Source organism: Oncorhynchus tshawytscha, linkage group LG04 (assembly GCF_018296145.1).
Source record: "Oncorhynchus tshawytscha isolate Ot180627B linkage group LG04, Otsh_v2.0, whole genome shotgun sequence".
NCBI lineage: Eukaryota > Metazoa > Chordata > Actinopteri > Salmoniformes > Salmonidae > Oncorhynchus > Oncorhynchus tshawytscha.
Window position 1 is genome coordinate 26,804,872 of NC_056432.1, and position 26,478 is coordinate 26,831,349.

Sequence of the window (26,478 nt, forward strand, 5' to 3'; positions counted from 1 at the left end):
CTTTCCATGACAGACTGGCAAGGTGAAAGCTATGATCCCTTATTGATGTGACTTGTTAAATCCACTTCAATTAGTGTAGATGAAGGTGAGGAGCCAGGTTAAAGAAGGATTTCTAAGCCTTGAGACAATTGAGACATGGATTGTGTATGTTTGCTGTTAATGGGGTGAATGGGCAAGACAAAAGTGCCTTTGAACTGGGTATGGTAGTAAGTGCCAGGTGTACTTTTTCACGCTCAACAGTTTCCTGTGTGTATCAAGAACGGTCCACCACCCAATGGACATCAATCCAACTTGACACAACTGTGGGAAGCATTGGAGTCAACATGGGCCAGCATCCCTGTGGAACGCTTTTGACACCTTGTAGAGTCCATGTCCCAACAAATAGAGGTTGTTCTGAGGGCAAAAGGGGGTGCAACTCAATATTAGGAAGGTGTTCCTAATGTTTTGTACACTCAGTGTATATACAGAAAAACATCAAGAACTCTCTAAATTCACTTGACTCTTCCTTTAAAAAAAATGAAAAGATTGCATATGGCATGTAGGTAATACAAAACAAAACATTGAGTGCTATTTCTTTTTTTTTCTTTGAATGAGGTGGCAGAGCGGTTAAGTATGGATGAAGATGGATGGAGTGTTTTTGACCACCAGCTTGCAGTTAAGTCAGGGAGACGGGACCACAATAGATGAAGCTTTGTTGGTTGTGATGGTTGGTCTAGGAGCTGAGGTGGATCCTCCTGCTCCGCTCCTCTCCTCCCTAGCTCAGCTGACAGTAGAGCTTAACCCAGGCTGGTGATGTTGGACCTACCACCAGGGGGCGCCGCAATGCGCTGGGTGTTGCGGCGGGGAATGTTATCATCAACTTGCGCACCTGGGCATGAGAGATAAGAGAAAAGAAAGTCAGTTACACTACATGACCAAAAGCGATTAGGCCTGGCTCGCACTCTGCGTTCCAATTCATCCCAAATGGGTTTGAGGTCAGGGCTCTGTGTAGGCAAGTCAAGTTCTTCCACACTGATCTCGACAAACCATTTCTATATAGATCTTGCTTTGTGCATGGGGGCGTTGTCATGCTGCCACAAAGGTGAAGCACAGAATAGTCTAGAATGTCATTGCATGCTGTAGCATTAAGATTTCCCTTCACTGGAACTAAGGGGCGGTGCCTGAACCATGAAAACCAGCCCCAGACCATTATTCCTCCTCCACCAAACTTTGCAGTTGGCAATATGCATTGGGGCAGGTAGTGTTCTCCAGGCATCTGCCAAACCTAATATGGTACAATTTCTGGCCAAATTATAATACTTGTGCTTACACATCTTAGTATTATGCTATTCCTACTGGTATTCCATGTGGAGCTGTGAGAGAAACGTTGAGCTGTACTGACCAGACAAGCTGAAGCCAGACTGGTGCAGGTTACGGACGGGCTGGGGAGCCTGCTGCTGCTGTTGCTGCTGCAGCTTGGTTGGAGAGGTCTTCACCGAGGTGACCGGGGTCATGACCTTAGGTGTCACATTCTCACACACTGGCCCGTCATAGAGACCCCTGGGGACCCCACTCAGCTCCGTCAGCTGGGAGGACAGAAAGACAGACGAGATAACAGCATCAGTTCGGCTGTTCAAGTTCATCACTGTCAGTGAGAATGGTAATTAACAATCAACAATCTTTATTCTATTCAATGTCAGTTTCACTGCACTATAGACTCACCCTGCTGCGAGCCTTTATCCTCCTGTAGACATGGTCAGGGAAGGGCTTACGGCTCACATAGCGCCCACAGCCCTCAGTGGTATGGAGGTTGCCCTCTTCCAACACTATTTTGCCCTGGCTGACCACCACCAGGGGAGCTCCACGCACCTCGGTGCCTTCGAAGATATTATACTCCACAGCCTGCAAAAGAAGAGCTCTGATGAGAAGAGTTTCAAATAGACTGACAAAGTACAAGAGGGCAAATCACAGAGAAAGACAGCACTTACTCTACTTTCACATGCACATTGCAAACCCCCAAAAATCATTTCAAAGATTTGAGGCCTTTTTCCATATGAACTTTAGTCTAGGCCCTTATATATTCAATGAATTGTGCCAGCATGGTAACTGTGGCATTCAGCTGACATCATCAGGAGAAACTAGTGCTGATGTAGCCAGCTAGCTCCTCTAAATGAAAGAAAGTGGTGACTCATTGAGGGATAACTCGGGCCCTGTCTGCATGAGCTGTTCTCTAACAAGTCATTTCAGGTCAGTAGATTTTACTTAATGGTTTGTCTCAACGCTTCATAGGAAAAAGGCTTCAATGTTTCATATGAAAATGTGGAAGAATTGTTTGATCCAAACTGAGTCCTACATACAGTAGGTGGGACTAAAACCATGTATAAACACCACGGTTATGATATGGTTAGTACAGTGTGGGTTGGCCAGGCTCACCAGGTTGTGACTCTTGGCAGAGATGATCTTGCTGACGTCTGGGTCCCAGAGGACCAGGTCGGCGTCAGAGCCCACTGCAATGCGGCCCTTACGGGGGTACAGGTTGAAGATCTTAGCTGCGTTGGTGCTGGTCACAGCCACAAACTGGTTCTCGTCCATTTTTCCAGTCACCTAAGGGAATCAGAAGAAAAGGCATTGTCATTTCCTGACTAACAAGACAGCTGCAAATGTTCACTTGAACAACTGAGAACCCCTTGATGACATGAATGACTGCGGCACAAACTGGGAAAGTAAATTCATTGTTAATTCTACAAAATCTATATCTATTTACATATACAGGATCAATTTGAAAGAAGCATGTTTGATTGTGGTATGTTTGATTGTAGGAAAACCAGCAGAAAAAGGTCAGTAGAATGTGCCTCACCACACACTTGTCCCAGATGAGGGAGAGTCTCTCCTCAGTGCCGTTGGTGCCTTCTGGGATGAGGGTGAAGTTGTCTTTGCCCACAGCACGCTGAGAGGTGTGGAACGTGCAATGAGCACTACCAGTCACCTGCAGGTCACCACTGGAGAGGAACAAAGGATGGAGGGAGAGAGAGAATGAGACACTCCACTCATAGGTCTTACGTTTGCATGTTTTGTCTTGAGTAATATGACTTTCCATGGGCCTCATTTATCAACTGTGCGTACATTTCTTTAAAACATTCTCCCTGACTGTCTAGTTTTCATTTCTGTGATTATTAGTGAGCTGGAAACAGTCAAGAAACTGTATGAATGTTGGTCCATTATCATTTTCTACACAGTTTTGATTGGATTAGTCATCTTAAAGTATACCGAGTTCGTTCTCCACACCAAAAATGTATAAAACGTTGTTATTGTTTGTACTAAAACCACCGGCGGGCCGGATTGGACCCCCTCGCGGGCCTTATGTTTGACACCCCTGGTATAGCATCTGAAATTAAAAATAGGATTAGGAGCGTGACATCGTAGCCAAGCCTATCTCACAAAAATACTGTAGCCTACCCGTACTGTCGAGGTTAACGGCCTATTTACTTTTGAGCATGCTTGGCTATTGAATTAGCGATTGATAAATGGTAGCCTACTATTTGTTGTGTAATGGGAATAATTCAAACCAGTTATGTCAGAAAAGGAGAGACATGTCCTGCAATTTGATTATGATTTAGACCTATATAATAAAAATAAAATAAACATATTAGATGCTATGCGATCTCCTCTTAGGGACTTTAGCCTAGTCATCTGGATTGTTTTTCTTTACTATTTAAATCAACTGAATAGTAAAGTGTGAAGAGTGGCAAAGACTGCCCGAGAGAATGTGCATGGGGGGAATTCATGTTCAAGTCTTAAAAAGTAGAAACATCAAGGTATTTGCGTGGAGATACACACACACTTTTCAAAATCGATAAATACCAACCTTTGCGGGAAAACTGGACGTTTTTTTGAACCTTTAATAAATGAAGCCCCAGGAGGCTAGAATGACATATCACCTTCTGGTGGAGGATGTGTGTAAGTAACACATGATTACTGATATCTCTGTATCTCTGTACACATGATTACTGCATATCTCTGTATTAGAGGTGCATAGTGTAAATGGAGCACCTACCAGGAGAGCAGTGAGTTGAGATAATCAGGGGTGGTGGGGTCAGGGCTGAGGGGTGGGGAGGTGACGAAGGCAGCTGCCTTGGCCCAGTTCTTACTCCAGTAGTGGGTTCCGTCCGTGCCCAGGCTGGCAGAGATGGGCTCTCCATACACCACAGCACCTAGAGTACCACAGAACACAGCAAAACACCAGGTCAGGGGGCTTGTGCCCTGTCTCCAAAGCAGGACTGATTTACAAGGGGAATCATTTATATGCGATTTGACATTTAGTGTACCTTAAAACGGACGGGTAGCCTAGCAGTTAGGACTGCTGAGCCAGTAACCGAAAGGTTGCTGGTTTAAATCCCTGAGCCGTTGAGGTGAAAAATCTGTCAATGTTCCCTCTTAACCCTTATTGCTTCAGGATCGCCGTCAATAATGGCTGATCCTTGGCTCTGACCACACTCTCCAGGGGTTTCTCAGGGGCAATGGGGTATGCAAAAAAATAATTTCCAATTCGCACGTGTGAAATAGGACAAATGTAAGCACACATATTACTATTATTAAACAGTAGTTACGATACACAAACCACAGAGAGCAATCAATAGAAAACATGTTACAGTAGTCCATCACCACACTTCTTTCTCTTTACTATTACCCTTTTTCCTGGCCAGGGCGATGACATCAGCAGCACTCTTGCTCATCACCTTGGTGATGTAGAGGGGGCAGTTGGTCTGATTGGCCAGAGTGACTGACCGGTTGACTGCTTCTGCCTCCACCTACACAACAGAGACAGACACAGAGAAAGGGAGTTCAGACCAGACTCAGTGACCTTCATGTTGAGTTACGGACTTCTTCACTGCTGCAGCATTTACCAAAATGCTGAGTAGGCATTCTGGAAGAAGCAAGCATAGGAAAAGAACTCAAGAGACTTGACTCTCACATTCGCTGTTCAGTTACTTCTGTAGTGAGTTCTGTTAAAGTTTGCTTTTTAACAACCAAATCTCTAAATAGCATGTCATAGAAAAATCCAGACACTTATTTTTGCAATTTAACTTTTTATATTTTTTATATACTGCAACCAGCGATTCACTTTCTCTTCCTTGTTGTGGAGTACAGGGGCTCCGAAAAAGCATGAACAAAGGCTCCAAAAACACTAAAATAAGTCATTTTAGAAAACGCAAACGTCATGCAGGTCTTTAGATGTTGTACACATTAAATCGTGTAATTCTGAACTTTATCCGCAATGGTATATTCCATTTCATTGCGACTCAAGCTTTTCCCCCATCCAGCATTTCCATTCACTGTGTAACCTGCTGCTAGAACAAACTGAGAGGTATAGCTCGAGTCGCAATAAAATGGAATATAATGTTGCGGATAAAGTTCGGAATGACACAATTTTATGTGTACAACATCTAAAGACCTGCATTATTAACTGAGAGCGTTTGCGTTTCTAAAATGACTTATTTTGGTGTTTTTGCAGCCTTTGTTCATGTTTATTCAGAGCACCTGTACTGCGCAACGAGGAATAGAAAGTGAATTGCTGGTTGTGGTACATTTCAAAACATTTTTTTTTGTTATATCGCAAAAAAAAAAGTGTCTGGACCTCAAGGAAGCCCTGAAGCCCAAGGCAAAAAAAGAAAAAGAAGACTCTTGGAATCATCTAGTTTGAACGACTTAGTAAAAAAAAGTTGTTTGAACAAGATATTAAGAGATACAAAGTTGTTTTAATGACTTATTATCTTGTTTGAACGACTTAATTGTTATCTTGTCTAATTAGGCCTCATTTGTTATGCAGCTTGTCAGGCTGTGTAATGGTTGCTGCAGCCATTCATTCACTGATTTGATCGATTGATATGATTATTAATTGACAGCTCTTTGATAGCCTAAAGCAGGGCTGCTTTTGAATGCCAGAGCATGTAAGTGGACAAATGTGGAGCAAGGAGCAGAGCGTAATTCGAACAGATTTTTAAAAAATGGTGTTGGCCTTCTCTCCTGCTCCAGTGTCGCTGTAGCCTTCTCTCACGCTGCAATTTCGCTCTGGTACTGCTCAGCAACAAACTCTGGGCCTGCTCTGCCTAGCATTTTTTGTTTCTTTATCACTATTCTTTTAATTAGGGCTACTCGGTTGTAATTATTTAGTCTACCCCACCCACAGTAAATCTATTTAATATTCTACTTTCTGTAGTTTCTATTTTGAAGGACAAATATATTAAGGCTGTTTTAGGTGGGCAATACATAAACTACTGTAAAATGTATTTAGGTTTTTCTTGGAATAGACACCCCCATAATATAAATCAATTTAATAAAGCAAAAATATCAGAGAAAAATAAATAACTAATGGCCAGTATCAGCTTCTTTTTTAAATGAGAATAAACAATAGAAAACTGCAGCGGTCAAATGATTTGCGCACAGAAGCATGCACCAATAAGCTTCATAATTCGCTCTACGAATTAAATAACATTATTATTATTATGAAAGAAAAAGAAAAAAAAAACACATGTAAAAGCTTAATTACATAAAGGAATATTACTGGGGATATATACATAATATAAAGAAGAAAAAGGACAATGGAATATATATGAGAAGCCTCCAATTAAAAAATACATGGATACTATTTCAATTTTTATTTTTTTATTTCTTAGTGTCTATTATGCATTATTATTATTATTATTTTGATTGGAGAAAGAAAACAAGTAAATGGCCAGTATGGTGCAATAAACTTTAGTTAACAATTTAGAGAAAATATTTACAAAATACAGTGCATTCGGAAGGTATTCAGACCCTACGAATTCATCAACATTTTGTTACAGCCTTATTCTAAAATGGATTAAATTTTAAAAACTGAAATATTGCAATTACATAAGTATTCAGACCCTTTACACAGTACTTTGTTGAAGCACCTTTGGCAGCGATTACAGCCTCAAGTCTTCTTGGGTATGGGCACACCTGTATTTAGGGAGTTTCTCCTATTCTTCTCTGCAGATCCTTTCAAGCTCTGTCAGGTTGGATGGGGAGCGTTGCTGCACAGCTATTTTCATGGCTCTCCAGAGATGTTCGATCGGGGTCAAGTACAGGCTCTGGCAGGGCCACTCAAGGACATTCAGAGACTTGTCCCAAAGCCACTCCTGCATTGTCATCAAATCAAAATCAAATTTATTGGTCACATACATGTGTTTAGCAGATGTTATTGCGGGTGTAGCGAAATGCTTGTGTTTCTAGCTCCAACAGTGCGGTTATATCTGACAAGCAATATCTAACCATTTTACAACAATACACACAAATCGAAGTAAAGGAATGGAATTAAGAATATATACATATTTGGATGAGCAATGTCAGAGCGGCATAGACTAAGATACAGTAGAATAGGATAGTGTGGTGCCAGGAAAATAACCTCTCACGTCAACAAAACAAAGGAGCCGATCATGGCCCTCACCTCCCTGTAGGCTGTCTCGTGATTGTTGGTAATCAGGCCTACTACTGTTGTGTCGTCTGAAAACTTGGTGATTGAGTTGGAAGTGTGCGTGGCCACGCAGTCATGGGTAAACAGGGAGTACAGGAGGGGGCTGAGCATGCACACTTGTGGGGCCCCAGTGTTGAAGATCAGCGAAGTGGAGGTGTTGTTTCCTACCTTCACCACCTAGTGGCGGCCCGTCAAGAAGTCCAGGACCCAGTTGCACAGGGCGAGGTTCAGACCCAGGGCCCAAAGCTTAATGATGAGCTTGGAGGGTAATATGGTGTTGAATGCTGAGCTGTAGTCAATGAACAGCATTCTTACATAGGTATTCCTCTTATCCAGATGGGATAGGGCAGTGTGAAGTGCGATGGCGATTGCATCGTCTGTGGATCTATTGGGGCAGTAAGCAAATTGAAGGGGTTCTAATGTGCCAGGTAAGGTAAAGGTGATATGATCCTTGACTAGTCTCTCAAAGCACTTCATGATGACAGAGGTGAGTGCTATGGGGTGATAGTTATTTAGTTCAGTTACCTTTGCTTTCTTGGGTACGGGAACAATGGTGGCCATCTTGAAACATGTGGGGATTGCAGACTGGGATAGGGAGAGATTGAATATGTCCGTAAACACTCCAGCCAGCTGGTCTGAGGACACGGCTAGGGACGCCGTCTGGGCCGGCAGCCTTGCGAGGGTTAATACGCTTAAATGTCTTACTCACGTCGGCCACGGAGAAGAAGAGCCCACAGTCCTTGGTAACAGGCCACGTCAGTGGCACTGTGTTATCCTCAAAGCGGGCAAAAAAGGTGTTTAGCTTGTCCAGAAGCAAGACGTTGGTGTCCACGACGTAGCTGGTTGTCCCTTTCTAGTCCGTGATTTTCTGTAGACCCTGCCACATACGTCTCGTGTCTGAGCCATTGAATTGTGACTCCACTTTGTCTCTATACTGACGTTTTGTCTGTTTGATTGCCTTACGGAGGGAATAACTACCCTGTTTGTATTCTGCCATGTTCGCACATTCAGTTTTGCGCGAATGCTGCCATCTATCCACGACTTCTAGTTAGGGTAGGTTTTAATAGTCACAGTGGGTACAACATCTCCTATACACTTCCTGATAAACTCAGTTACCGTATCAATGTAATCATCAATGTCATTCTCAGATGCTACCCGGAACATATCCCAGTCCCAGTGATGAAAAATAATCTTGAAGCGTGGATTACGAATGGTCAAACCAGCGTTGAATAGTCCTTAGCACGAGTACATCCTGTTTGAGTTTCTGCCTATAGGAAGGGAGGAGCAAAACGGAGTCATGATCAGATTTGCTGAAGGAAGTTGAAGTAGCAATGGTCAAATGTTTTAGCAGCGCAAGTACTGCAGTCAAAGTGTTGACAGAACTTCGGTAGCATTTTCCTCAAATGTGCTTTGTTAAAATCCCCAGCTTCAATAAATGCGGCCCCAGGATATGTGGTTTCCAGTTTGCATAAAGTCCAGTGAAGTTATTTTATGGGCTGTTGTGATATCGGCTTGAAGGGTAATATACACGGCTGTGACTATAACCAAAGATAATTCTCTTGGGAGGTAATACGGCCGTCATTTGATTGTGAGGTATTCTAGGCTGAGTGAACAAAAGGACTTGAGTGTCTGTATGCTATCACAATCACACCATGAGTAGTTAATCATGAAACATATACCCCGCCCTTCTTCTTCGCGGAGATATTTATTGCTGTCAGTACGATGAATTGAGAACCCATCAGACAGTATATCCAGAGAGAGCCATGTTTCTGTGAAACAGAGTATGTTACAATCCTTGATGTCTCTCTGGAAGGAAATCTTCGCCCTGAGCTCATCAACTTCAATATCCAAAGACTGAACATTAGCGAGCAATATACTCGGATGCGGGTGTTGTGTGCGCCTAGAGGTCCACTCCGAATACCTCTTCTCCGCCGGCGGTGTTTTGGATCAGCCTCTGGAATCAGTTTAATTGCCCTGGGGGGTAAGAACAAAGGATCCAATTCGGTAAAGTCATATTCCTGGTCGTAATGCTGGTGAGTTACCGCCGCTCTGATATGCAAAGGTTATTCCCGGCTGTCTGTAATCACACAAAACAAATCTGGGCAAATAATGTAAGAAACAACACATAAAAAAAAATAAAAAATAAAAAAGTTGCCTAGGGGCTGGAAGCATGGCGGCCCTATCTATTGGCACCATGTGCTTAGGGTCGTTGTCCTGTTGGAAGGTGAACATTCAGCCCAGTCTGACATATTGAGCGCTCTGGAGCAGGTTTTCATCAAGGATCTCTCTGTACTTTCAGTGGCAGGGACTGCTCTGTTAATCTTTCCCTCGATCCTGGCTAGTCTCCCAGTCCCTGCCACTGAAAAACATCCACACTGCATGTTGCTGCCACCACCATGCTTCACCGTAGGGATGGTGCCAGGTTTCCTCCAGACATGACGCTTGGCATTCAGGCTAAAGAGTTCAATCTTTGCTTCATCAGACCAGAGAATCTTGTTTATCATGGACTGAGAGTCCTTTAGGTGCCTTTTGGCAAACTCACAAAAGTGGGCTGTCATGTGCCTTTTACTGAGGAGTGGCTTCCGTCTGGCCACTCTACCATAAAGGCCTGCTTGGTGGAGTGCTGCAGAGATGGTTATCCTTCTGGAAGGTTCTCCCATCTCTCTGTCAGTGTTTATCAGTTTCTTGGTCACCTCCCTGACCAAGGCCCTTCTCCCCCGATCGCTCAGTTTGGCTGGGCGGCCAGCTCTAGGAAGCTCTGGATTGGTTTTTGCTCTGACATGCACTGTCAACTGTGGGACCTTATGTAGACAGGTGTGTGCCTTTTCAAAACACCCAATCAACTGAATTTACCACAGGTGTGCTCCAATCAAGTTGTAGAAACATCTTAAGGATTATCAAGGCTTTCGACTCTGTCGATCACCGCATTCTTATCGGTAGACTCAACAGCCTTGGTTTCTCAAATGACTGCCTCGCCTGGTTCACCAACTACTTCTCAAACAGAGTTCAGTGTGTCAAATCGGAGGCGTGCTGTCCGGACCTCTGGCAGTCTCTATGGGGGTGCCACAGGGTTCAATTCACGGGCCGGCACTTTTCTCTGTATACATCAATGATGTCGCTCTTGCTGCTGGTCATTCTCTGATCCACCTCTATGCAGACGACACCATTCTGTATACTTCTGGCCCTTCTTTGGACACAGTGTCCAAACTGAACTCCAGACGAGCTTCAACGCCATACAACACTCCTTCCGTGGCCTCCAACTGCTCTTAAATTCAAGTAAAACTAAATGCATGCTCTTCAACCGATCACTGCCCGCACCTGCCCGCCCATCCAGCATCACTACACTGGACGGTTCTGACTTAGAATATGTGGACAACTACAAATACCTAGGTGTCTGGTTAGACTGTAAACTCTCCTTCCAGATTCACATTAAGCATCTCCAATCCAAAATTAAATCTAGAATCGGCTTCCTAATTCGCAACAAAGCATCCTTCACTCATGCTGCCAAACATATTCTCAGAAAACTGATCATCCTACCGATCATGGACTTCGGCGATGTCATTTACAAAATAGCCTCCAACCCTCTACTCAGCAAATTGGATGTAGTCTATCACAGTGCCATCCGTTTTGTCAGCAAAGCCCCATATACTACCCACCACTGCGACCTGTATGCTCTCGTTAGCTGGCCCTCGCTTCATATTCGTCGCCAAACCCACTAGCTCCAGGTCATCTAGTCTTTGCTAGGTAAAGCCCCTGCCTTATCTCAGCTCACTGGTCACCATAGCAGCACCCACCCGTAGCACACGCTCCAGCAAGTATATTTCGCTGGTCACCCCCAAAGCCATTCCTCCTTTGGCTGCCTTTCCTTCCAGTTCTCTGCTGCCAATGACTGGAATGAATTGCAAAAGTCACTGAAGCTGGAGACTCATATCTCCCTCACTAACTTTAATCAGCTGTCAGAGCAGCTTACAGATCATTGCACCTGTACATAGCCCATCTGTAAATAGCCCACCCAACTTTGCTTTATCTTGACCAGGTCACAGTTTTAAATGAGAACTTGTACTCAACTGGCCTACCTGGTTAAATAAAGGTGAAATAAAGAAATATATATATGTTTTTTAATTACCTCACTCGCTGCTGCAGCGGGGAGATTACCGAGAGGTGGGGGAGGGGCGGATGAAGAGGCCGGAGATCGTGCACAAGTGATGGGTGCACACACACTAAGCCGAGCGGGCACAAACAGGGAAGTCGATAAAAATCAAACAAAAGTCGCTGAGGCAGCCTTAATAAGTAGCTACATTTGTCGCTACACTCTTTTGTCAATAAAAGTCACTGGAGGGGTCTGAAAACTCGTTAAATCTAGCTGCAAAGTTGGCAACACGGGATGAGGAGATATGAATGGCAACTAAGTTACAGTCGCTCATCCAATCGTAGCAGTAGGATCAAGTTATAACCCGTCTATTTCTTGACAGAGAGCTGAACTGGCCAATTGAGCTGTTTCGAGTTTCGTCCTGGCAGCTGAGTTGTTTCAAGATGCGGCCTGACAGCAAAAAAAAATTAAGAATCCTGATCACTGAAAATGACAAATTATAGTTTCATAAACATCTGCGATCACAAATCATGACGTTATGTTGGACCCATTTGCATTGAATATGTGATTTTATATTCTCAAACTAACAGTAGTGCCATTATGATGTCCTCAGTAGGATAATATCAGTCCCAAATGGAAGGCAAACCTATTTGTTTGGTGGAGTCTGATGCTTCAGATGACAATCAGTCAAAACAAGCTCAATAACTCAATGCATGCACACACTCCTATTGAATATGCATTCACCTGTAATGTGAGTAAGCCTATTGTATGGCATCTTGATTTACCTAGTTAATTAAGAGATTTACCTTCCAAATAAAATGATTTTGTCATCAACATTTTCAAATTTAATTATATAAAATATCGGCCTACTTTACCGGCAAAAATTGGTATCGGAATCAGCCCTAAAAAAAATCCACATCGCTCGTTTTCTAGTGTATTCTCTCCAGCAGTGAAGTGTAGGCATATGTCTATGTAGCCTTGTGACACTGTCCTACTGGACTCTGTGCCGGTCCCTATTGTATGTTGAAATCTCATTATCTTCCTGCAGATGATAGTATTGTGTCATGACCGGAGGGCCTACTTGTTTTCATTCTCTCACCTGTCTTTATAATAATAATAATATTATTTAATTTGTAAAGCACATTTCCCATATGCTTAATGCACATGTGAAGCTTATTGGCGTTTGCTTCTGTGCGCAAATCATTTGACTGCTGCAGTTTGAGATGATTTATTCCCTTTTATTTATGAAAATAAACTTTTTTTTTTAGATGAATTAAATTGATTTATTTATATTATGGTGTTCCTATTCCAAGAAAAACTAAAATACGTTTTACAGTCACCTATGGATTGCCTACCTAAAACATCCCTGAATACATTTAGTTATTTAAAATAGAAACTACATATCCTAATGTTAAAGTAGAATATAAACTAGATATAGGCTACTCTGGGTGGGGTAGGCTAAATAATTACAACCAAATAGACCTAATTAAAAGAACAGTGATGAAGGAAACAAAAAATGCTAGGCAGGGCAGAGCGAAATTGAAGCGGGAGAAGGTACACACCATTTTTTAAATCTGCTCAAATTACTCTCTGCTCCTCGCTCAACACTCGCCCACTTACATGCTCAGGCTAAAGCAGGGCTGCTGTTGAATGCCAATCAAAAAACTGTCAATTAATAATGCAGCAACCATTACACGGTCTGACAAGCTGCATAACAAATTAGGTCTAATTAGACTAAACAGCATTCATATATATTTTTTTACTAACTTGTTCAAACAAGATAATTAATAGAGTCTAAGTTCTTATTTTATTTTGCCAAGGGCTTCAGGGCTTCCATTTGGACCCATCTATAACATGAGATTTACATTAAAAATTGAGATTTGGTTGTAAAAAAGCAACATTTTCCTGTAACATCATATAGCCACTTTCTTGCTTTCCATGTAAAACAACCAAAGGAACACTTCAAGTTCAAGTAGAAGACTAATAGAAGCACAGCACTTGGCCAGAGGTCGTAGTTACCTCCTCCGGGCGGCTCAGCACGTGACCCTCAGGGCCAGTGATGCCCAGCTCCAGGATCTTACGCTGCTCCTGCAAACACATCAGACAACAGCTTTAGTGGCTTGGCCTGTGGAGACAGCAAACTGGGACAAGGTGATAGGATTTATTAGAAGTTCTGATACCTCAGCAATGATGTCCCCGTTCTCTGCGTGCACCTGAGCGATTGCTCCCAAGTTTCTGATGACATTGAACACCTCGTACATCTACAGGAAGAGGAAAGCATCCTTTCAACACACAGGCCTGGGAACAAGGGGTTTTAGCAATGAGGACATTTACAATGTGTTTTTTGGTGGTCCAAGCTTTAGTGGAGATCTTTGTCAGAGCAAGACATGTTGGATGAGAATGTTAAATGCATAGATTAATTAATTTACTCTACTTCTTTAGGTTGACCACATGGTTCAACTCAGATTTCACATGGCAATCAACTAGGAATTGACAGCTGCAATAGGCCACAGGAAACTGTCAGGCAATCTTTCAGCACGTGTTACAAGAGTCATCCCCAGTGGCAGTCCTAACCACTAACCGGCCTGTGCTGAGTGGGAAAACTCAATACAGTGCCATTAACAAAGCTTTCCCAGAAATACATGTGCAAGGTGAGAGTGATCAATCACCCCACAATCCTTTATCTAGCAGTCAGATAGCAGTAGATATTCCAGAGGAGGTGAAGAAGGCTTCAATAATCTCATAATTGTTGGAGCAGTGTTCCGCATAAATCCATGCAAATCCCCCATTGACATCAACTACTTTTTACACGTACTAATCTCAAATTAGGTTTCAGCCTTCAAAGAGTTTCTAAGCAATGGGTAACACTTTACTTGACACGCAGTGCCATAACATGGTCATAACCATTAACTAATGTCATAACAGCTGACATAACTTGCCATAATATGGTCATAACCCATTTTTACACCTGTTGTGACATATATTGCATTATTTTATGGCTGGTTATGACACGGGAAGTGTCAAAACCCACATTTATTCAAACTAGTTTTTTTTCCCTGCCAAGAAGTTTCCTTTCGTTTTAAAGTTTGTTTCTTAAATCCTTTGTTGTTGTTGTAATACATTTATAGTCATGCTTTATTCATCATATTTTAAATAACTTTATGACACTCATGAAGAATTATGACCATACTGTGTCACTTTACTTGGACTATGAAAATACACTTTATTACACTGTCAAAAAGCATTATGACCTTAATAATCATACAAGCCAGATAGGCCTATCTCATACACACCCTTACATCAGTCATCAGTCAAAAAGAGGGTGTCTTGTCCTGCTCCTGAAATCTGTTCCTGCATTCATCTCAGTCATCAGCAACAGAGCATTGGGGTAAGCTGCATGTCTGACATCAATGTGTACACAATTACAATGATAATTTAATATGGTCAACAACAAAAAAATAGATAACATAAAGATACTGTTGACACATAGACTATGGTGTAATGGAATGTTTTTGCTTTGTGTGGTAGGTTTTGTGGGTTTTTACACTCTTATGTAGGTGTCATAACCAGCCATAAAATAACACAATATATATCATGACAAATATAAATATATATGTCATGACAGTGTTTCTGAACATATTATAACAGGTTATGACATATTATGACATGGTTATGACGCTGGATGTCAAGTAAAGTGTTACCAAGCAAGATCATACAGAATATAATTTCATGCAATGCATTTATGCAAAGTGCAATGCAATCACAACTTTAAATGCATGCACAAGCCTCCACAAATGTTGACTCCTCCATCCGTCGCCAGTAAATCATACCAATCTGAAATGCTTCGAATCGTACCTGGGAGTCGGAAAGTTGGAAAACATCCTTATAAGCCAAATAGACCAGGAAAGAGTTGACACCTAAAGATAGAAAACTTATGAGCAATAGTAGCAATAGACAAAGCGTTAGCAAAGGGAGAGGAAAGGACAGTCACAGGAAGGAAATAAACCACAAGGAGAGTCTTAGTAGAAATCATAGCTCCCCCACCCCAACTGACATGAGTGAATGGGTGACAATGGTTTGTGTAATTGTGTTAGTTGCGTACCGTGGTCCTTCACCAGGCTCTCCATCTCCTCCTGCATGCCCTTGTGCCAGTAAGTGATGTCCACATGCAGGGAGTAGTCACAGCAGGACTTGCTGTCGGCCCATTCCCTCCACTGGTTGAACGCTGCCACCAGGCTCACACCAGGTTCTGGAACCACATGATCAACTACAGACAGACAGACAGACAGACACACAGACACACACACACACACACACACACACACACACACACACACACACACACACACACAGACCATTGTCATTAAAACCAACTTAGCAGTAACATTATCACGTTTTACAGAAGGCATAATGTTCAAAACCATGAGGCAACATGAACATCTGCAAAGGGTAAATTAGTAACAAATGTTTTGGTTGGTTGATATCGGTATTTCAGAATCTAGGGGTGTCTTGTAAAGTGTGTCATTGGGGATGAAGCATTTCATTAGTACATACCTATCATGGTGGTTCCCCCAGCCAAAGCAGCACGGGTGCCCTGGTAGAAGTCATCTGCTGACACCATGCCCCTGTCTGGCATCTGGAAGCGTGTGTGCACATCTATGCCCCCGGGCATCACCATGCATCCATGGGCATCAATGATCTTCACCCCACCAGGAACTATCAGATTCTCTCCAATTTGCCTGAGGAGAAGAAATGTATTAAGAGAGGGAGAGACCAGAAATGATCAAAGTCATTACAAAATAAGATTTAAAAAAATTCCCCATATATATACAGTGGGGCAAAAAAGTATTTAGTCAGCCACCAATTGTGCAAGTTCTCCCACTTAAAAAGATGAGAGAGGCCTGTAATTTTCATCATAGGTACACTTCAACGATGACAGACTAAATGAGGAAACAAAATCCAGAAAATCACATTGTAGGATTTTTTATGAATTTATTTGCAAATTATGGTGGAAAATATGTATTTGGTCACCTACAAACAAGCAAGATTTCTGGCTCTCACAGACCTGTAACTTCTTCTTTAAGAGGCTCCTCTGTCCTCCACTCGTTACCTGTATTAATGGCACCTGTTTGAACTTGTTATCAGTATAAAAGACACCTGTCCACAACCTCAAACAGTCACACTCCAAACTCCACTATGGCCAAGACCAAAGAGCTGTCAAAGGACACCAGAAACAAAATTGTAGACCTGCACCAGGCTGGGAAGACTGAATCTGCAATAGGTAAACAGCTTGGTTTGAAGAAATCAACTGTGGGAGCAATTATTAGGAAATGGAAGACATACAAGACAACTGATAATCTCCCTCGATCTGGGGCTCCATGCAAGATCTCACCCCGTGGTGTCAAAATGATCACAAGAACGGTGAGCAAAAATCCCAGAACCACACGGGGGGACCTAGTGAATGACCTGCAGAGAGCTGGGACCAAAGTAACAAAGCCTACCATCAGTAACACACTACGCCGCCAGGGACTCAAATCCTGCAGTGCCAGACGTGTCCCCCTGCTTAAGCCAGTACATGTCCAGGCCCGTCTGAAGTTTGCAAGAGAGCATTTGGATGATCCAGAAGAAGATTGGGAAAATGTCATATGGTCAGATGAAACCAAAATATAACTTTTTGGTAAAAACTCAACTCGTCGTGTTTGGAGGACAAAGAATGCTGAGTTGCATCCAAAGAACATCATACCTACTGTGAAGCACGGGGGTGGAAACATCATGCTTTGGGGCTGTTTTTCTGCAAAGGGACAAGGGCGACTGATCCGTGTAAAGGAAAGAATGAATGGGGCGATGTATTGTGAGATTTTGAGTGAAAATCTCCTTCCATCAGCAAGGGCATTGAAGATGAAACATGGCTGGGTCTTTCAGCATGACAATGATCCCAAACACACCGCCCGGGCAATGAAGGAGTGGCTTCGTAAGAAGCATTTCAAGGTCCTGGAGTGGCCTAGCCAGTCTCCAGATCTCAACCCCATAGAAAATCTTTGGAGAGAGTTGAAAGTCCGTGTTGCCCAGCAACAGCCCCAAAACATCACTGCTCTAGAGGAGATCTGCATGGAGGAATGGGCCAAAATACCAGCAACAGTGTGTGAAAACCTTGTGAAGACTTACAGAAAACGTTTGACCTCTGTCATTGCCAACAAAGGGTATATAACAAAGTATTGAGATAAACTTTTGTTATTGACCAAATACTTATTTTCCACCATCATTTTCAAATAAATTCATTAAAAATCCTACAATGTGATTTTCTGGATTTTTTTTTTTTTTCTCATTTTGTCTGTCATAGTAGAAGTGTACCTATGATGAAAATTACAGGCCTCTCTCATCTTTTTAAGTGGGAGAACTTGCACAATTGGTGGCTGACTAAATACTTTTTTGCCCCAATGTATATATACAGTGTTCAAAAAAATAAAGGGAACACTAAAATAACACATCCTAGTTCTGAATGAATGAAATATTCTTATTAAATACTTTTTTCTTTACATAGTTGAATGTGCTGACAACAAAATCACACAAAAATTATCAATGGAAATCAAATGTATCAACCCATGGAGGTCTGGATTTGGAGTGACACTCAAAATTAAAGTGGAAAACCACACTACAGCCTGATCCAACTTTGATGTAATGTCCTTAAAACAAGTCAAAATGAGGCTCAGTGGTGCTTGTGGCCTCCATGTGCCTGTTTGACCTCCCTACAACGCCTGGGCATGCTCCTGATGAGGTGGCGGATGGTCTCCTGCGGGATCTCTTCCCAGACCTGGACTAAAGCATCCGCCAACTCCTGGACAGTCTGTGGTGCAACGTGGCGTTGGTAGATGGAGCGAGACATGATGTCCCAGATGTGCTCAATTGGATTCACGTCTGGGGAACGGGCGGGCCAGTCCATAGCATCAATGCCTTCTTCTTGCAGGAACTGCTGACACACTCCAGCCACATGAGGTCTAGCATTGTCTTGCATTAGGAGGAACCCAGGACCAACCGCACCAGCATATGGTCTCACAAGCGGTCTGAGGATCGCATCTCGGTACCTAATAGCAGTCAAGCTACCTCTGTCGAGCACATGGAGGGCTGTTGCGGCCCCCAAAGAAATGCCACCCCACACCATGACTGACCCACCGCCAAACCGGTCATGCTGGAGGATGTTGCAGGCAGCAGAACGTTCTCCACGGCGTCTCCAGACTCTGTCACGTCTGTCACGTGCTCAGTGTGAACCTGCTTTCATCTGTGAAGAGCACAGGGCGCCAGTGGCGAATTTGCCTATCTTGGTGTTCTCTGGCAAATGCCAAACATCCTGCACGGTGTTGGGCTGTAAGCACAACCCCCACCTGTGGATGTCGGGCCCTCATACCACCCTCTTGGAGTCTGTTTCTGACCGTTTGAGCAGACACATGCACATTTGTGGCCTGCTGGAGGTCATTTTGCAGGGCTCTGGCAGTGCTCCTGCTCCTCCTTGCACAAAGGCAGAGGTAGCGGTCCTGCTGCTGGGTTGTTGCCCTCCTACGGCCTCCTCCACGTCTCCTGATGTACTGGCCTGTCTCCTGGTAGCGCCTCCATTCTCTGGACACTACGCTGACAGAAACAGCAAACCTTCTTGCCACAGCTCGCATTGATGTGCCATCCTGGATGAGCTGCACTACCTGAGCCACTTGTGTGGGTTGTAGACTCCGTCTCATGCTACCACTAGAGTGAAAGCCCCGCCAGCATTCAAAAGTGACCAAAACATCAGCCAGGAAGCATAGGAACTGAGAAGTGGTCTGTGGTCACCACCTGTAGAACCACTCCTTTATTGGGGGTGTCTTGCTAATTGCCTATAATTTCCACCTGTTGTCTATTCCATTTGCACAACAGCATGTGAAATGTATTGTCAATCAGTGTTGCTTCCTAAGTGGACAGTTTGATTTCACAGAAGTGTGATTGACTTGGAGTTACATTGTGTTGTTTAAGTGTTCCCTTTATTTTTTTGAGCAGTGTATATAGCCAACAAAAGTGCCAACAATGGCGCTCAAACTAATAAGACTTACTTGATGACTCCATCCTCGATATAGATGTCAGCAAGGAAAGACTGGTCATCATTTACAATCTTTCCACATTTGATAAGGAGACGATCACTCTGTGAGAAGAGACGGAATTTAATTTGTGACTTAATTATGTTAACAGCAGTGAGCACCACAACCCATTGATGATAGATTTAAAAAGCATACTTTATATTGGACAAATTTGGCATGAAAGGTAAGCTAGCCAATCCTCAACCCCAGCACATCCATCCAGGAGAGCATAAACAGAACCTAACTGAATAGAAGCACATCAGAGGCATTACCATAAGGGACTAAAAAGCTCCACACAAGGATAGAGTCCGTAGTATGCATTCCTGTATAAAACAGCACTAGGGCTTGGCCAAGACATGGCCATTGTCTTGTCTGCCAAGAAACCCCAACCAACAATGCATAAGCAGAGGTAAATCAGAAACAAAGTAACACCCAATTGTATTCAACAATATATTTTTAAGTGTTTTATCTAAATTCAAACATAAGGACACAGGCTTATGGCCACAATTTTCTTTATTTTTGTGATCCTTCTGCAAAGTTATCTTCTTAAGCAACAAGAGCTGTTTCTTTCTCTGTCAAACCCGTGATGCTGTTAAGGGGAATTCCGACACCTACTCAGAATGTCTCTACACTGAGTATACAAAACATTAAGAACACCTGCTCTTTCCATGACATAGACTGACAAGGTGAATCCAGGTGAAAGCTATGATCCCGTATTGATGTCACTTGTTAAATCCACTTCAATTAGTGTAGATGAAGGTGAGGAGCCAGGTTAAAGAAGGATTTTTAAGCCTTGAGACAATTGAGACATGGATTGTGTATGTTTGTTGTTAATAGGGTGAATGGGCAAGACAGATTTAAGTACCTTTTGAACAGGGTATGGTAGTAAGTGCCACTGGTTTGTGTCAAGAATTGCAACGCTGCTGGGTTTTCACACTCAACAGTTTCCTGTGTGTATCGAGAATGGTCCACCACCCAAAGGACATCCAGCCAACTTGACCCAACTGTGGGAAGCATTAGAGACAACATGGGCCAGCATCCTTGGGAAACGCTTTCGACAAATTGCAGAGTTCATGCCCCGACGAATTGAAGCTGTTCTGAGGGCAAATGGAGTGCAACTCAATATTAGGAAGGTGTTCCTAATGTTTGGTATATCATGTGAGTACAGAAAATGTACAAAAAAGTATGAACTCAATACTGTAAATCGCACTGGATAAGAGCGCTTGCTAAATGACTGAAATGTAAAAATGAGTACAAAGATTAGGCTAATGCCCAACATAAAGGCCTTATTAAAGCAACCACTCCTAAAACAACACTTGGCTTCTCCATTTTTACTAGGCTATTGGCCATATATTTCATATAGAACAATGACATATTCCACCCTGATCACAAACAGCTCAGATCTTGAGGGGTAGCCTTGTTCAGTCTGAGATGCAGGGCTGTGTAGAGTAGAGCATGGCTTAATGGAAGACCAGGAGCATCCACTTAAGAGTAGGACAAATAATCCCATTTCCATCTGAGGAGAGCATTCTACTGTTGGCTCAGGCTGGCCTACTTCTCATCAGGCCTTCTCATCTGGCCTTCCTCAGGGAGTGTGGGCTGAGTAACTACCTTAATGAAGCCGATAGAGGCTCATCCTCTCTCCAGACCATACAGCAGTCACAAGATGTAGAGTGTTAGTATCCCCTAGCTAGCACACTGCCCTGAGCGCTTTCACAATCAGACAGTGACCTATAGCCTACCACTAATAGTTGTGGTGGTCGCACAGAAGACTGAACAGGCCTCACAAACCTGCTTTCTTCCAGCATGATCTAACAGTCTATTATCTTCAAATGGGTCAGTTGACTTCAGATTAGACCACATTTATGCACTCAACCAGATAAAGGAAAATAACAGGACTGAGTGCAGGGAATAAGGAAAATTGGTTCCAATATCCTGTTTCATATGTCTATGATAAACCATGAGTGATCTTGTCTTACTTATCTTTTATCTGTTCACCATCCATAGTAGAGGTTGACCGATTATGGTTTTTCAACGCCGATACCAATATCGATTATTGGAAGACCAAAAAAAGCCAATATCGATTAATCAGCTGATTTAAAAAAATATATATATATATATTTGTAATAATGGCAGTTACAACAACACTGAATGAACACTTTTATTTTAACATAATACATCAATAAAATCAATTTAGCCTCAAATAAATAATGAAACATGTTCAATTTGGTTTAAATAATGCAAAAACAAAGTGTTGGAGAAGAAAGTAAAATTGCAATATGTGCCATGTAAAAAAGCTTAACGTTTAAGTTCCTTGCTCAGAACATGAGAACATATGAAAGCTGGTGGTTCCTTTTAACATGAATCTTCAATATTCCCAGGTAAGAAGTTTTAGGTTGTAGTTATTCTAGGAATTATAGGACTATTTCTCTCTATACCATTTGTATTTCATATACCTTTGACTATTGGATGTTCTTATAGGCACTATAGTATTGCCAGTGTAACAGTATAGCTTCCTTCCCTCTCCTCGCCGCTACCTGGGCTCAAACCAGGAACACATCGACCCCAGCCATCTTCGAAGCATTGTTACCCATCACTCCACAAAAGCCGCTGCCCTTGCAGATAAAGGGGAACAACTACTTCAATGTCTCGGAGCTAGTGACGTCACCGATTGTAACGCTATTAGCGCACACCGCATCGATTATATGCAACGCAGGACAAGCTAGATAAACTAGTAATATCATCAACCATGTGTAGTTAACTAGTGATTATGTTAACATTGATTGTTTTTTATAAGTTGAGTTTAATGCTAGCTAGCAACTTACCTTGGATTCTTGCGACACTCGCGTATCAGGTAGTCAGCCTGCCATGCAGTCTCCTCGTGGAGTGCAATGTAATCTGCCACAATCGGTGTCCAAAAATGCCAATTACCGATTGTTATGAAAACTTTAAATCGGCCCTAATTAATCGGCCATTCCGATTAATCAGTCGACCTCTAATCCATAGTAATATCTTTATTATAGGCCTATTAGGAAATAAGATGGAATCAGCACCTAAAACAAGGATGCAATCAATGCAAACATTTATGATAGTGATTGATTCCACTGGGTATTCGCAAGATGGAAACATTGAGTACAGAAAATAATCAGTAATGTGTTATGCAATGACATTTACACAACTATGCAAAACACTGACTTACTGTGTTTTTATGTCTTGCCACTGGATCTCTTTATAAATACCTCACAAACAGAATGACTTCATGAGTCTCTGTCCCCCTTAACAGCACCAGCGGAGGTTAAATGAACTAGGCCTATTTCTATACATACAGTATCTCTGAGACTGACAACCTCAAGGGCAAGCATATAATGTATTTATTTCATGGACAAGATGTTAACAATAAGCCTATGCTATAATTGTGGAAAATCTGAGAACTCCATGCTGTGCAAACGCTTGACACAGTGATGTAGTGAGAGGGAAATTAAATGCAACTATTGCACTTAATAGCATTTATAACAGGCCACACTAATGCATTATGACTAGTCAGGTAAGGGTAGAGGGCAGTATTTTCACATCCGGATGAAAAGCGTGCCCAAAGTAAACTGCCTGTTACTCTTGCCCAGAAGCAGAGGATATGCATATAATTGGTAGAGTTGGATAGAAAACACTCTAAAGTATCTAAAACTGTTAAAAGTATGTCTGTGAGTATAACAGAACTGATATGGCAGGCGAAACCCCAAGGACAAACCATACATTTTTTTTTACAATTCAGCCTACCACTGTTTCCAATGGCTTTCATGTTAATTATGAGGCGAAGTCTTCCCAGGTTGCAGTTCCTAGGGCTTCCACTAGATGTCAACCGTCTTTAGAAAAAGCTTTAGGCTGGTTTTTGGAAAAATGAACTAGAAGTTGTAGTTTTTCTAAGTGGCTCCCATTTTGGCTGTAGTGTTTCCATGCGAGTGGATGAAAGCACATTCTTTGTTATTTATCTCCGGTAATGAACATACTATTCTCTGTCTTAATAAATTGTATTGTTTATTTACATATTAGGGTACCTGATTTTTGATTATAAACGTTGTTTGACTTGTTTGGATAAGTTTATTGGTAATGTTTAGGATTAATTTGATATGCATTTTGAAGGACGGAAACCGGTGGATTATTGAATGAAGCGAGCCAGCTAAACTGAGTTTTTATGGATATAAAGGACTTTATCGAAGAACAAAAGGACCCTTTGTGATGTAACTGGGACCTTTTGGAGTGCCAACAGAAGAAGATCTTCAAAGGTAAGGCATTTATTATATCGCTATTTCTGACATTCGTGTCGCACCTGCCTGGTTGAAAAATCTTTTTCATGCTTTTTGTATGCGGGGCGCTGTCCTCAGATAATCGCATGGTGTGCTTTCGCAGTAAAAGCCTTTTTGGAATCTGACACAAGCAGCTGGATTAACAAGAAGTTAAGCCTTATTTTGATGTATAATACTTCTATTTTCATGAATGTTAAATATTTATACTTCTGTCATTTGAATTTCGCGCTCTGCAATTTCACAGGATGTTGGCCAGGTAGGATGGTAGCCCATAAGAAGTATCCTGCCCATAAGAAGGCATCCTCCTGCCTCGTGTACAGTGAGCCCAGTTAAATGCTGAGCTGGATGGGCTCTGTGGATGGATGAGTAATCTTTGTGACACGGAAATGATTCTCTACCAAACACTCTCTTGGAAATATTTAGGCTACACCACAAACATTGGTCAATTGGTCTAGGTCAGGGATGGGCAACTTTGATGGGGGTGGGGGCCACAAAACAATCTAAACTCAGGGGCCGCAGTGGCACGCAGATCTACAAACCCACATCCATACCTACACATGCAGTCAGAGCCACTCTGTCAATGCCATGTACATTAGCAGCATCCCATAACTTCTCTCTTTGGATTTGGTGGGCTGAGAGAGGAGTGCGCAAGTAACAGGGCCAAGGCCTAAACCCTAGGATGCTTCAGTAAGTGTTTCACATGGAAGATGTGAGTCAGCCACACCACAACAAGGTGGTGCCACTGGTACAGTTGATGGGAAAACATCACATTGCTCTGTCCCCATTTTAAAGCCACAACACACTGATTGAGCCGTCTGTATGCAATGCCTGAGATGTCAGGTGCTTAGATAAGTCTGCTCCAGTTGTGAGGGAGAGCCGACAGCTGCCTGAAAATACCTCCCCCCAATCCCAGTTCCCTTCCATGTTGCCCTTGCAGAAACAAAAAGGAACAGATCTCTAGAACCATTTTATTTCAATAATTCATATATTTTTGACAGGAACGCACGCAAATGTGTGGTTTGTGTTATTTGATTAAAGACATTAAATGCCTAAATGTCATTACTGCATGTAGAGTATGGCAGCATACAGACAAAAGCTAGGCCTTCACAGCAGGTAGCCTAGTAGATAGAGCGTTGGACCAGTAACCGAAAGGTTACTAGATCAAATCCCCGAGCTGACAAGGTAATAATCTGTCATTCTGTCCCTGTAAAAGGCAGTTAACCCACTGTTCCTAGGCTCTAATTGTAAATAAGAATTTGTTCTTAACTGACTTGCCTAGTTAAATTTAAACAACAGTTTACAGCAAGGATGGATATAATCCAATGACCTACTTTTCATTAAAGGTTTTTGCCCTTTTAACTACTAAGGTTATGACCCCCTCCCTAAATGTCATCATGGCAAATCAACCATTTGCTGTCTTGGGTTGATAAGAGGAATTGTTGTGACAAATACATATGTATTCAATAAATTAATACATTTTCCCCAAAAAACATTGTATTATTGTTGCTGGGATTTTCCCCACATTTTAATTTATATTGTGGTATCCTCATAGTCTATAGCGACAGTATTACCAATAAGGCATTACAAGTATATTAGAATCAATCTGAATATAAGGATGGAAAATATAAAAGATGTCCCAATCATCCATTCTTGTTCCTGATCCTGTCGGCCGGGCTAAATCATCTAACATGGTAGGATATGGAATGGCAAAAAAAATAGCATGCACACAATAAAATGAGCGTCTTGACGATTATTCCAATAACAGGAGCGCATGAACTGGAGTTCCAATTATGACCAATTACCCTGCCTTTGTTGATTATTGCAAAGCAAGTGGTGACATTGCACTGGTATGAATGCCCCCCCTCCCATCCTCCTCCTCAGATAGCGTGATAACTACCGCTAGCACATTCTAGCTGTCTAATCCCTACGGCTAGTTTATTCATAGGTATAGATTTTACACAATATTGTTAAATTATGAGCATTTAAAACACTACTCACTGTAATGCGAGGTATATTTTTCTTTCCCTGGTATCCGGACATTTTAGCGGCGCGTTGTCAGCGTCCTCGATTATGGCTGTCACCTCACTGATGTTAGCTAGACCGCTAGCAATGACAGGGATGGATGCTCGGATCCGTTGAGAACAGTCGACGCCCAGACAAAATTGTGTCTCCGGCTATCGCCTGACTAAATTCGTGAAATAGCTCAATCCGTTCCAACTAGGTTTGCTGAATGAACTTAAAAGGTCTGACAGCCTTTCCTCACGTTCCAATGCTGAGCCAAGCCTGTCCAGCAGTCACCAAGCGATAAGATAAACGGTGATGAGGGCCACGGTCACCGTGCATGCGCAATGCCCCACCCTGCCTCTCCACTCACCTGCTGCAGGCCAAGTCTGGAGGATGGATGGGAGGCTAGGAGTGACACTGATGCTTATTTGACTTGTCTGAAACAATGCAACTTCCTTTAATTAGAAAGGACAAGCAAAGTCGATTGACATGAGCGCATGAACTGGCGTTCCA

At 42.5% G+C, this 26,478-nt stretch overlaps 1 protein-coding gene across 1 annotated transcript; it reads right to left on the reverse strand.

The window, feature by feature from the left end:
* Positions 1 to 543: 543 nt before the first annotated feature.
* LOC112248438 (dihydropyrimidinase-related protein 2-like) lies at positions 544 to 26,316 on the reverse strand. Its single transcript, XM_042320529.1, has 14 exons — positions 25,960 to 26,316; positions 19,637 to 19,725; positions 16,116 to 16,300; positions 15,664 to 15,828; positions 15,417 to 15,478; positions 13,742 to 13,822; positions 13,581 to 13,649; positions 4,667 to 4,787; positions 4,034 to 4,190; positions 2,837 to 2,978; positions 2,413 to 2,583; positions 1,702 to 1,881; positions 1,382 to 1,565; positions 544 to 868 (listed from the first exon to the last, which is right to left on the reverse strand). Exons 1-14 carry the CDS (start codon positions 25,999 to 26,001, stop codon positions 777 to 779), a joined length of 1,740 nt encoding a protein of 579 aa, XP_042176463.1. The 5' UTR covers positions 26,002 to 26,316; the 3' UTR covers positions 544 to 776.
* Positions 26,317 to 26,478: the final 162 nt, after the last annotated feature.

Coding starts and splice junctions, on each gene's coding strand:
- LOC112248438 (XM_042320529.1), bottom strand. CDS start 26,001: ATGTCCGGATACCAGGGAAAGAAAAATATACCTCGCATTACA. Junction 15,829..16,115: donor TGGGGGAACCACCATGATAG/GTATGTACTAAT, acceptor GTCTGTCTGTAG/TTGATCATGTGGTTCCAGAA. Junction 869..1,381: donor GTCTGGCTTCAGCTTGTCTG/GTCAGTACAGCT, acceptor TCTCATGCCCAG/GTGCGCAAGTTGATGATAAC.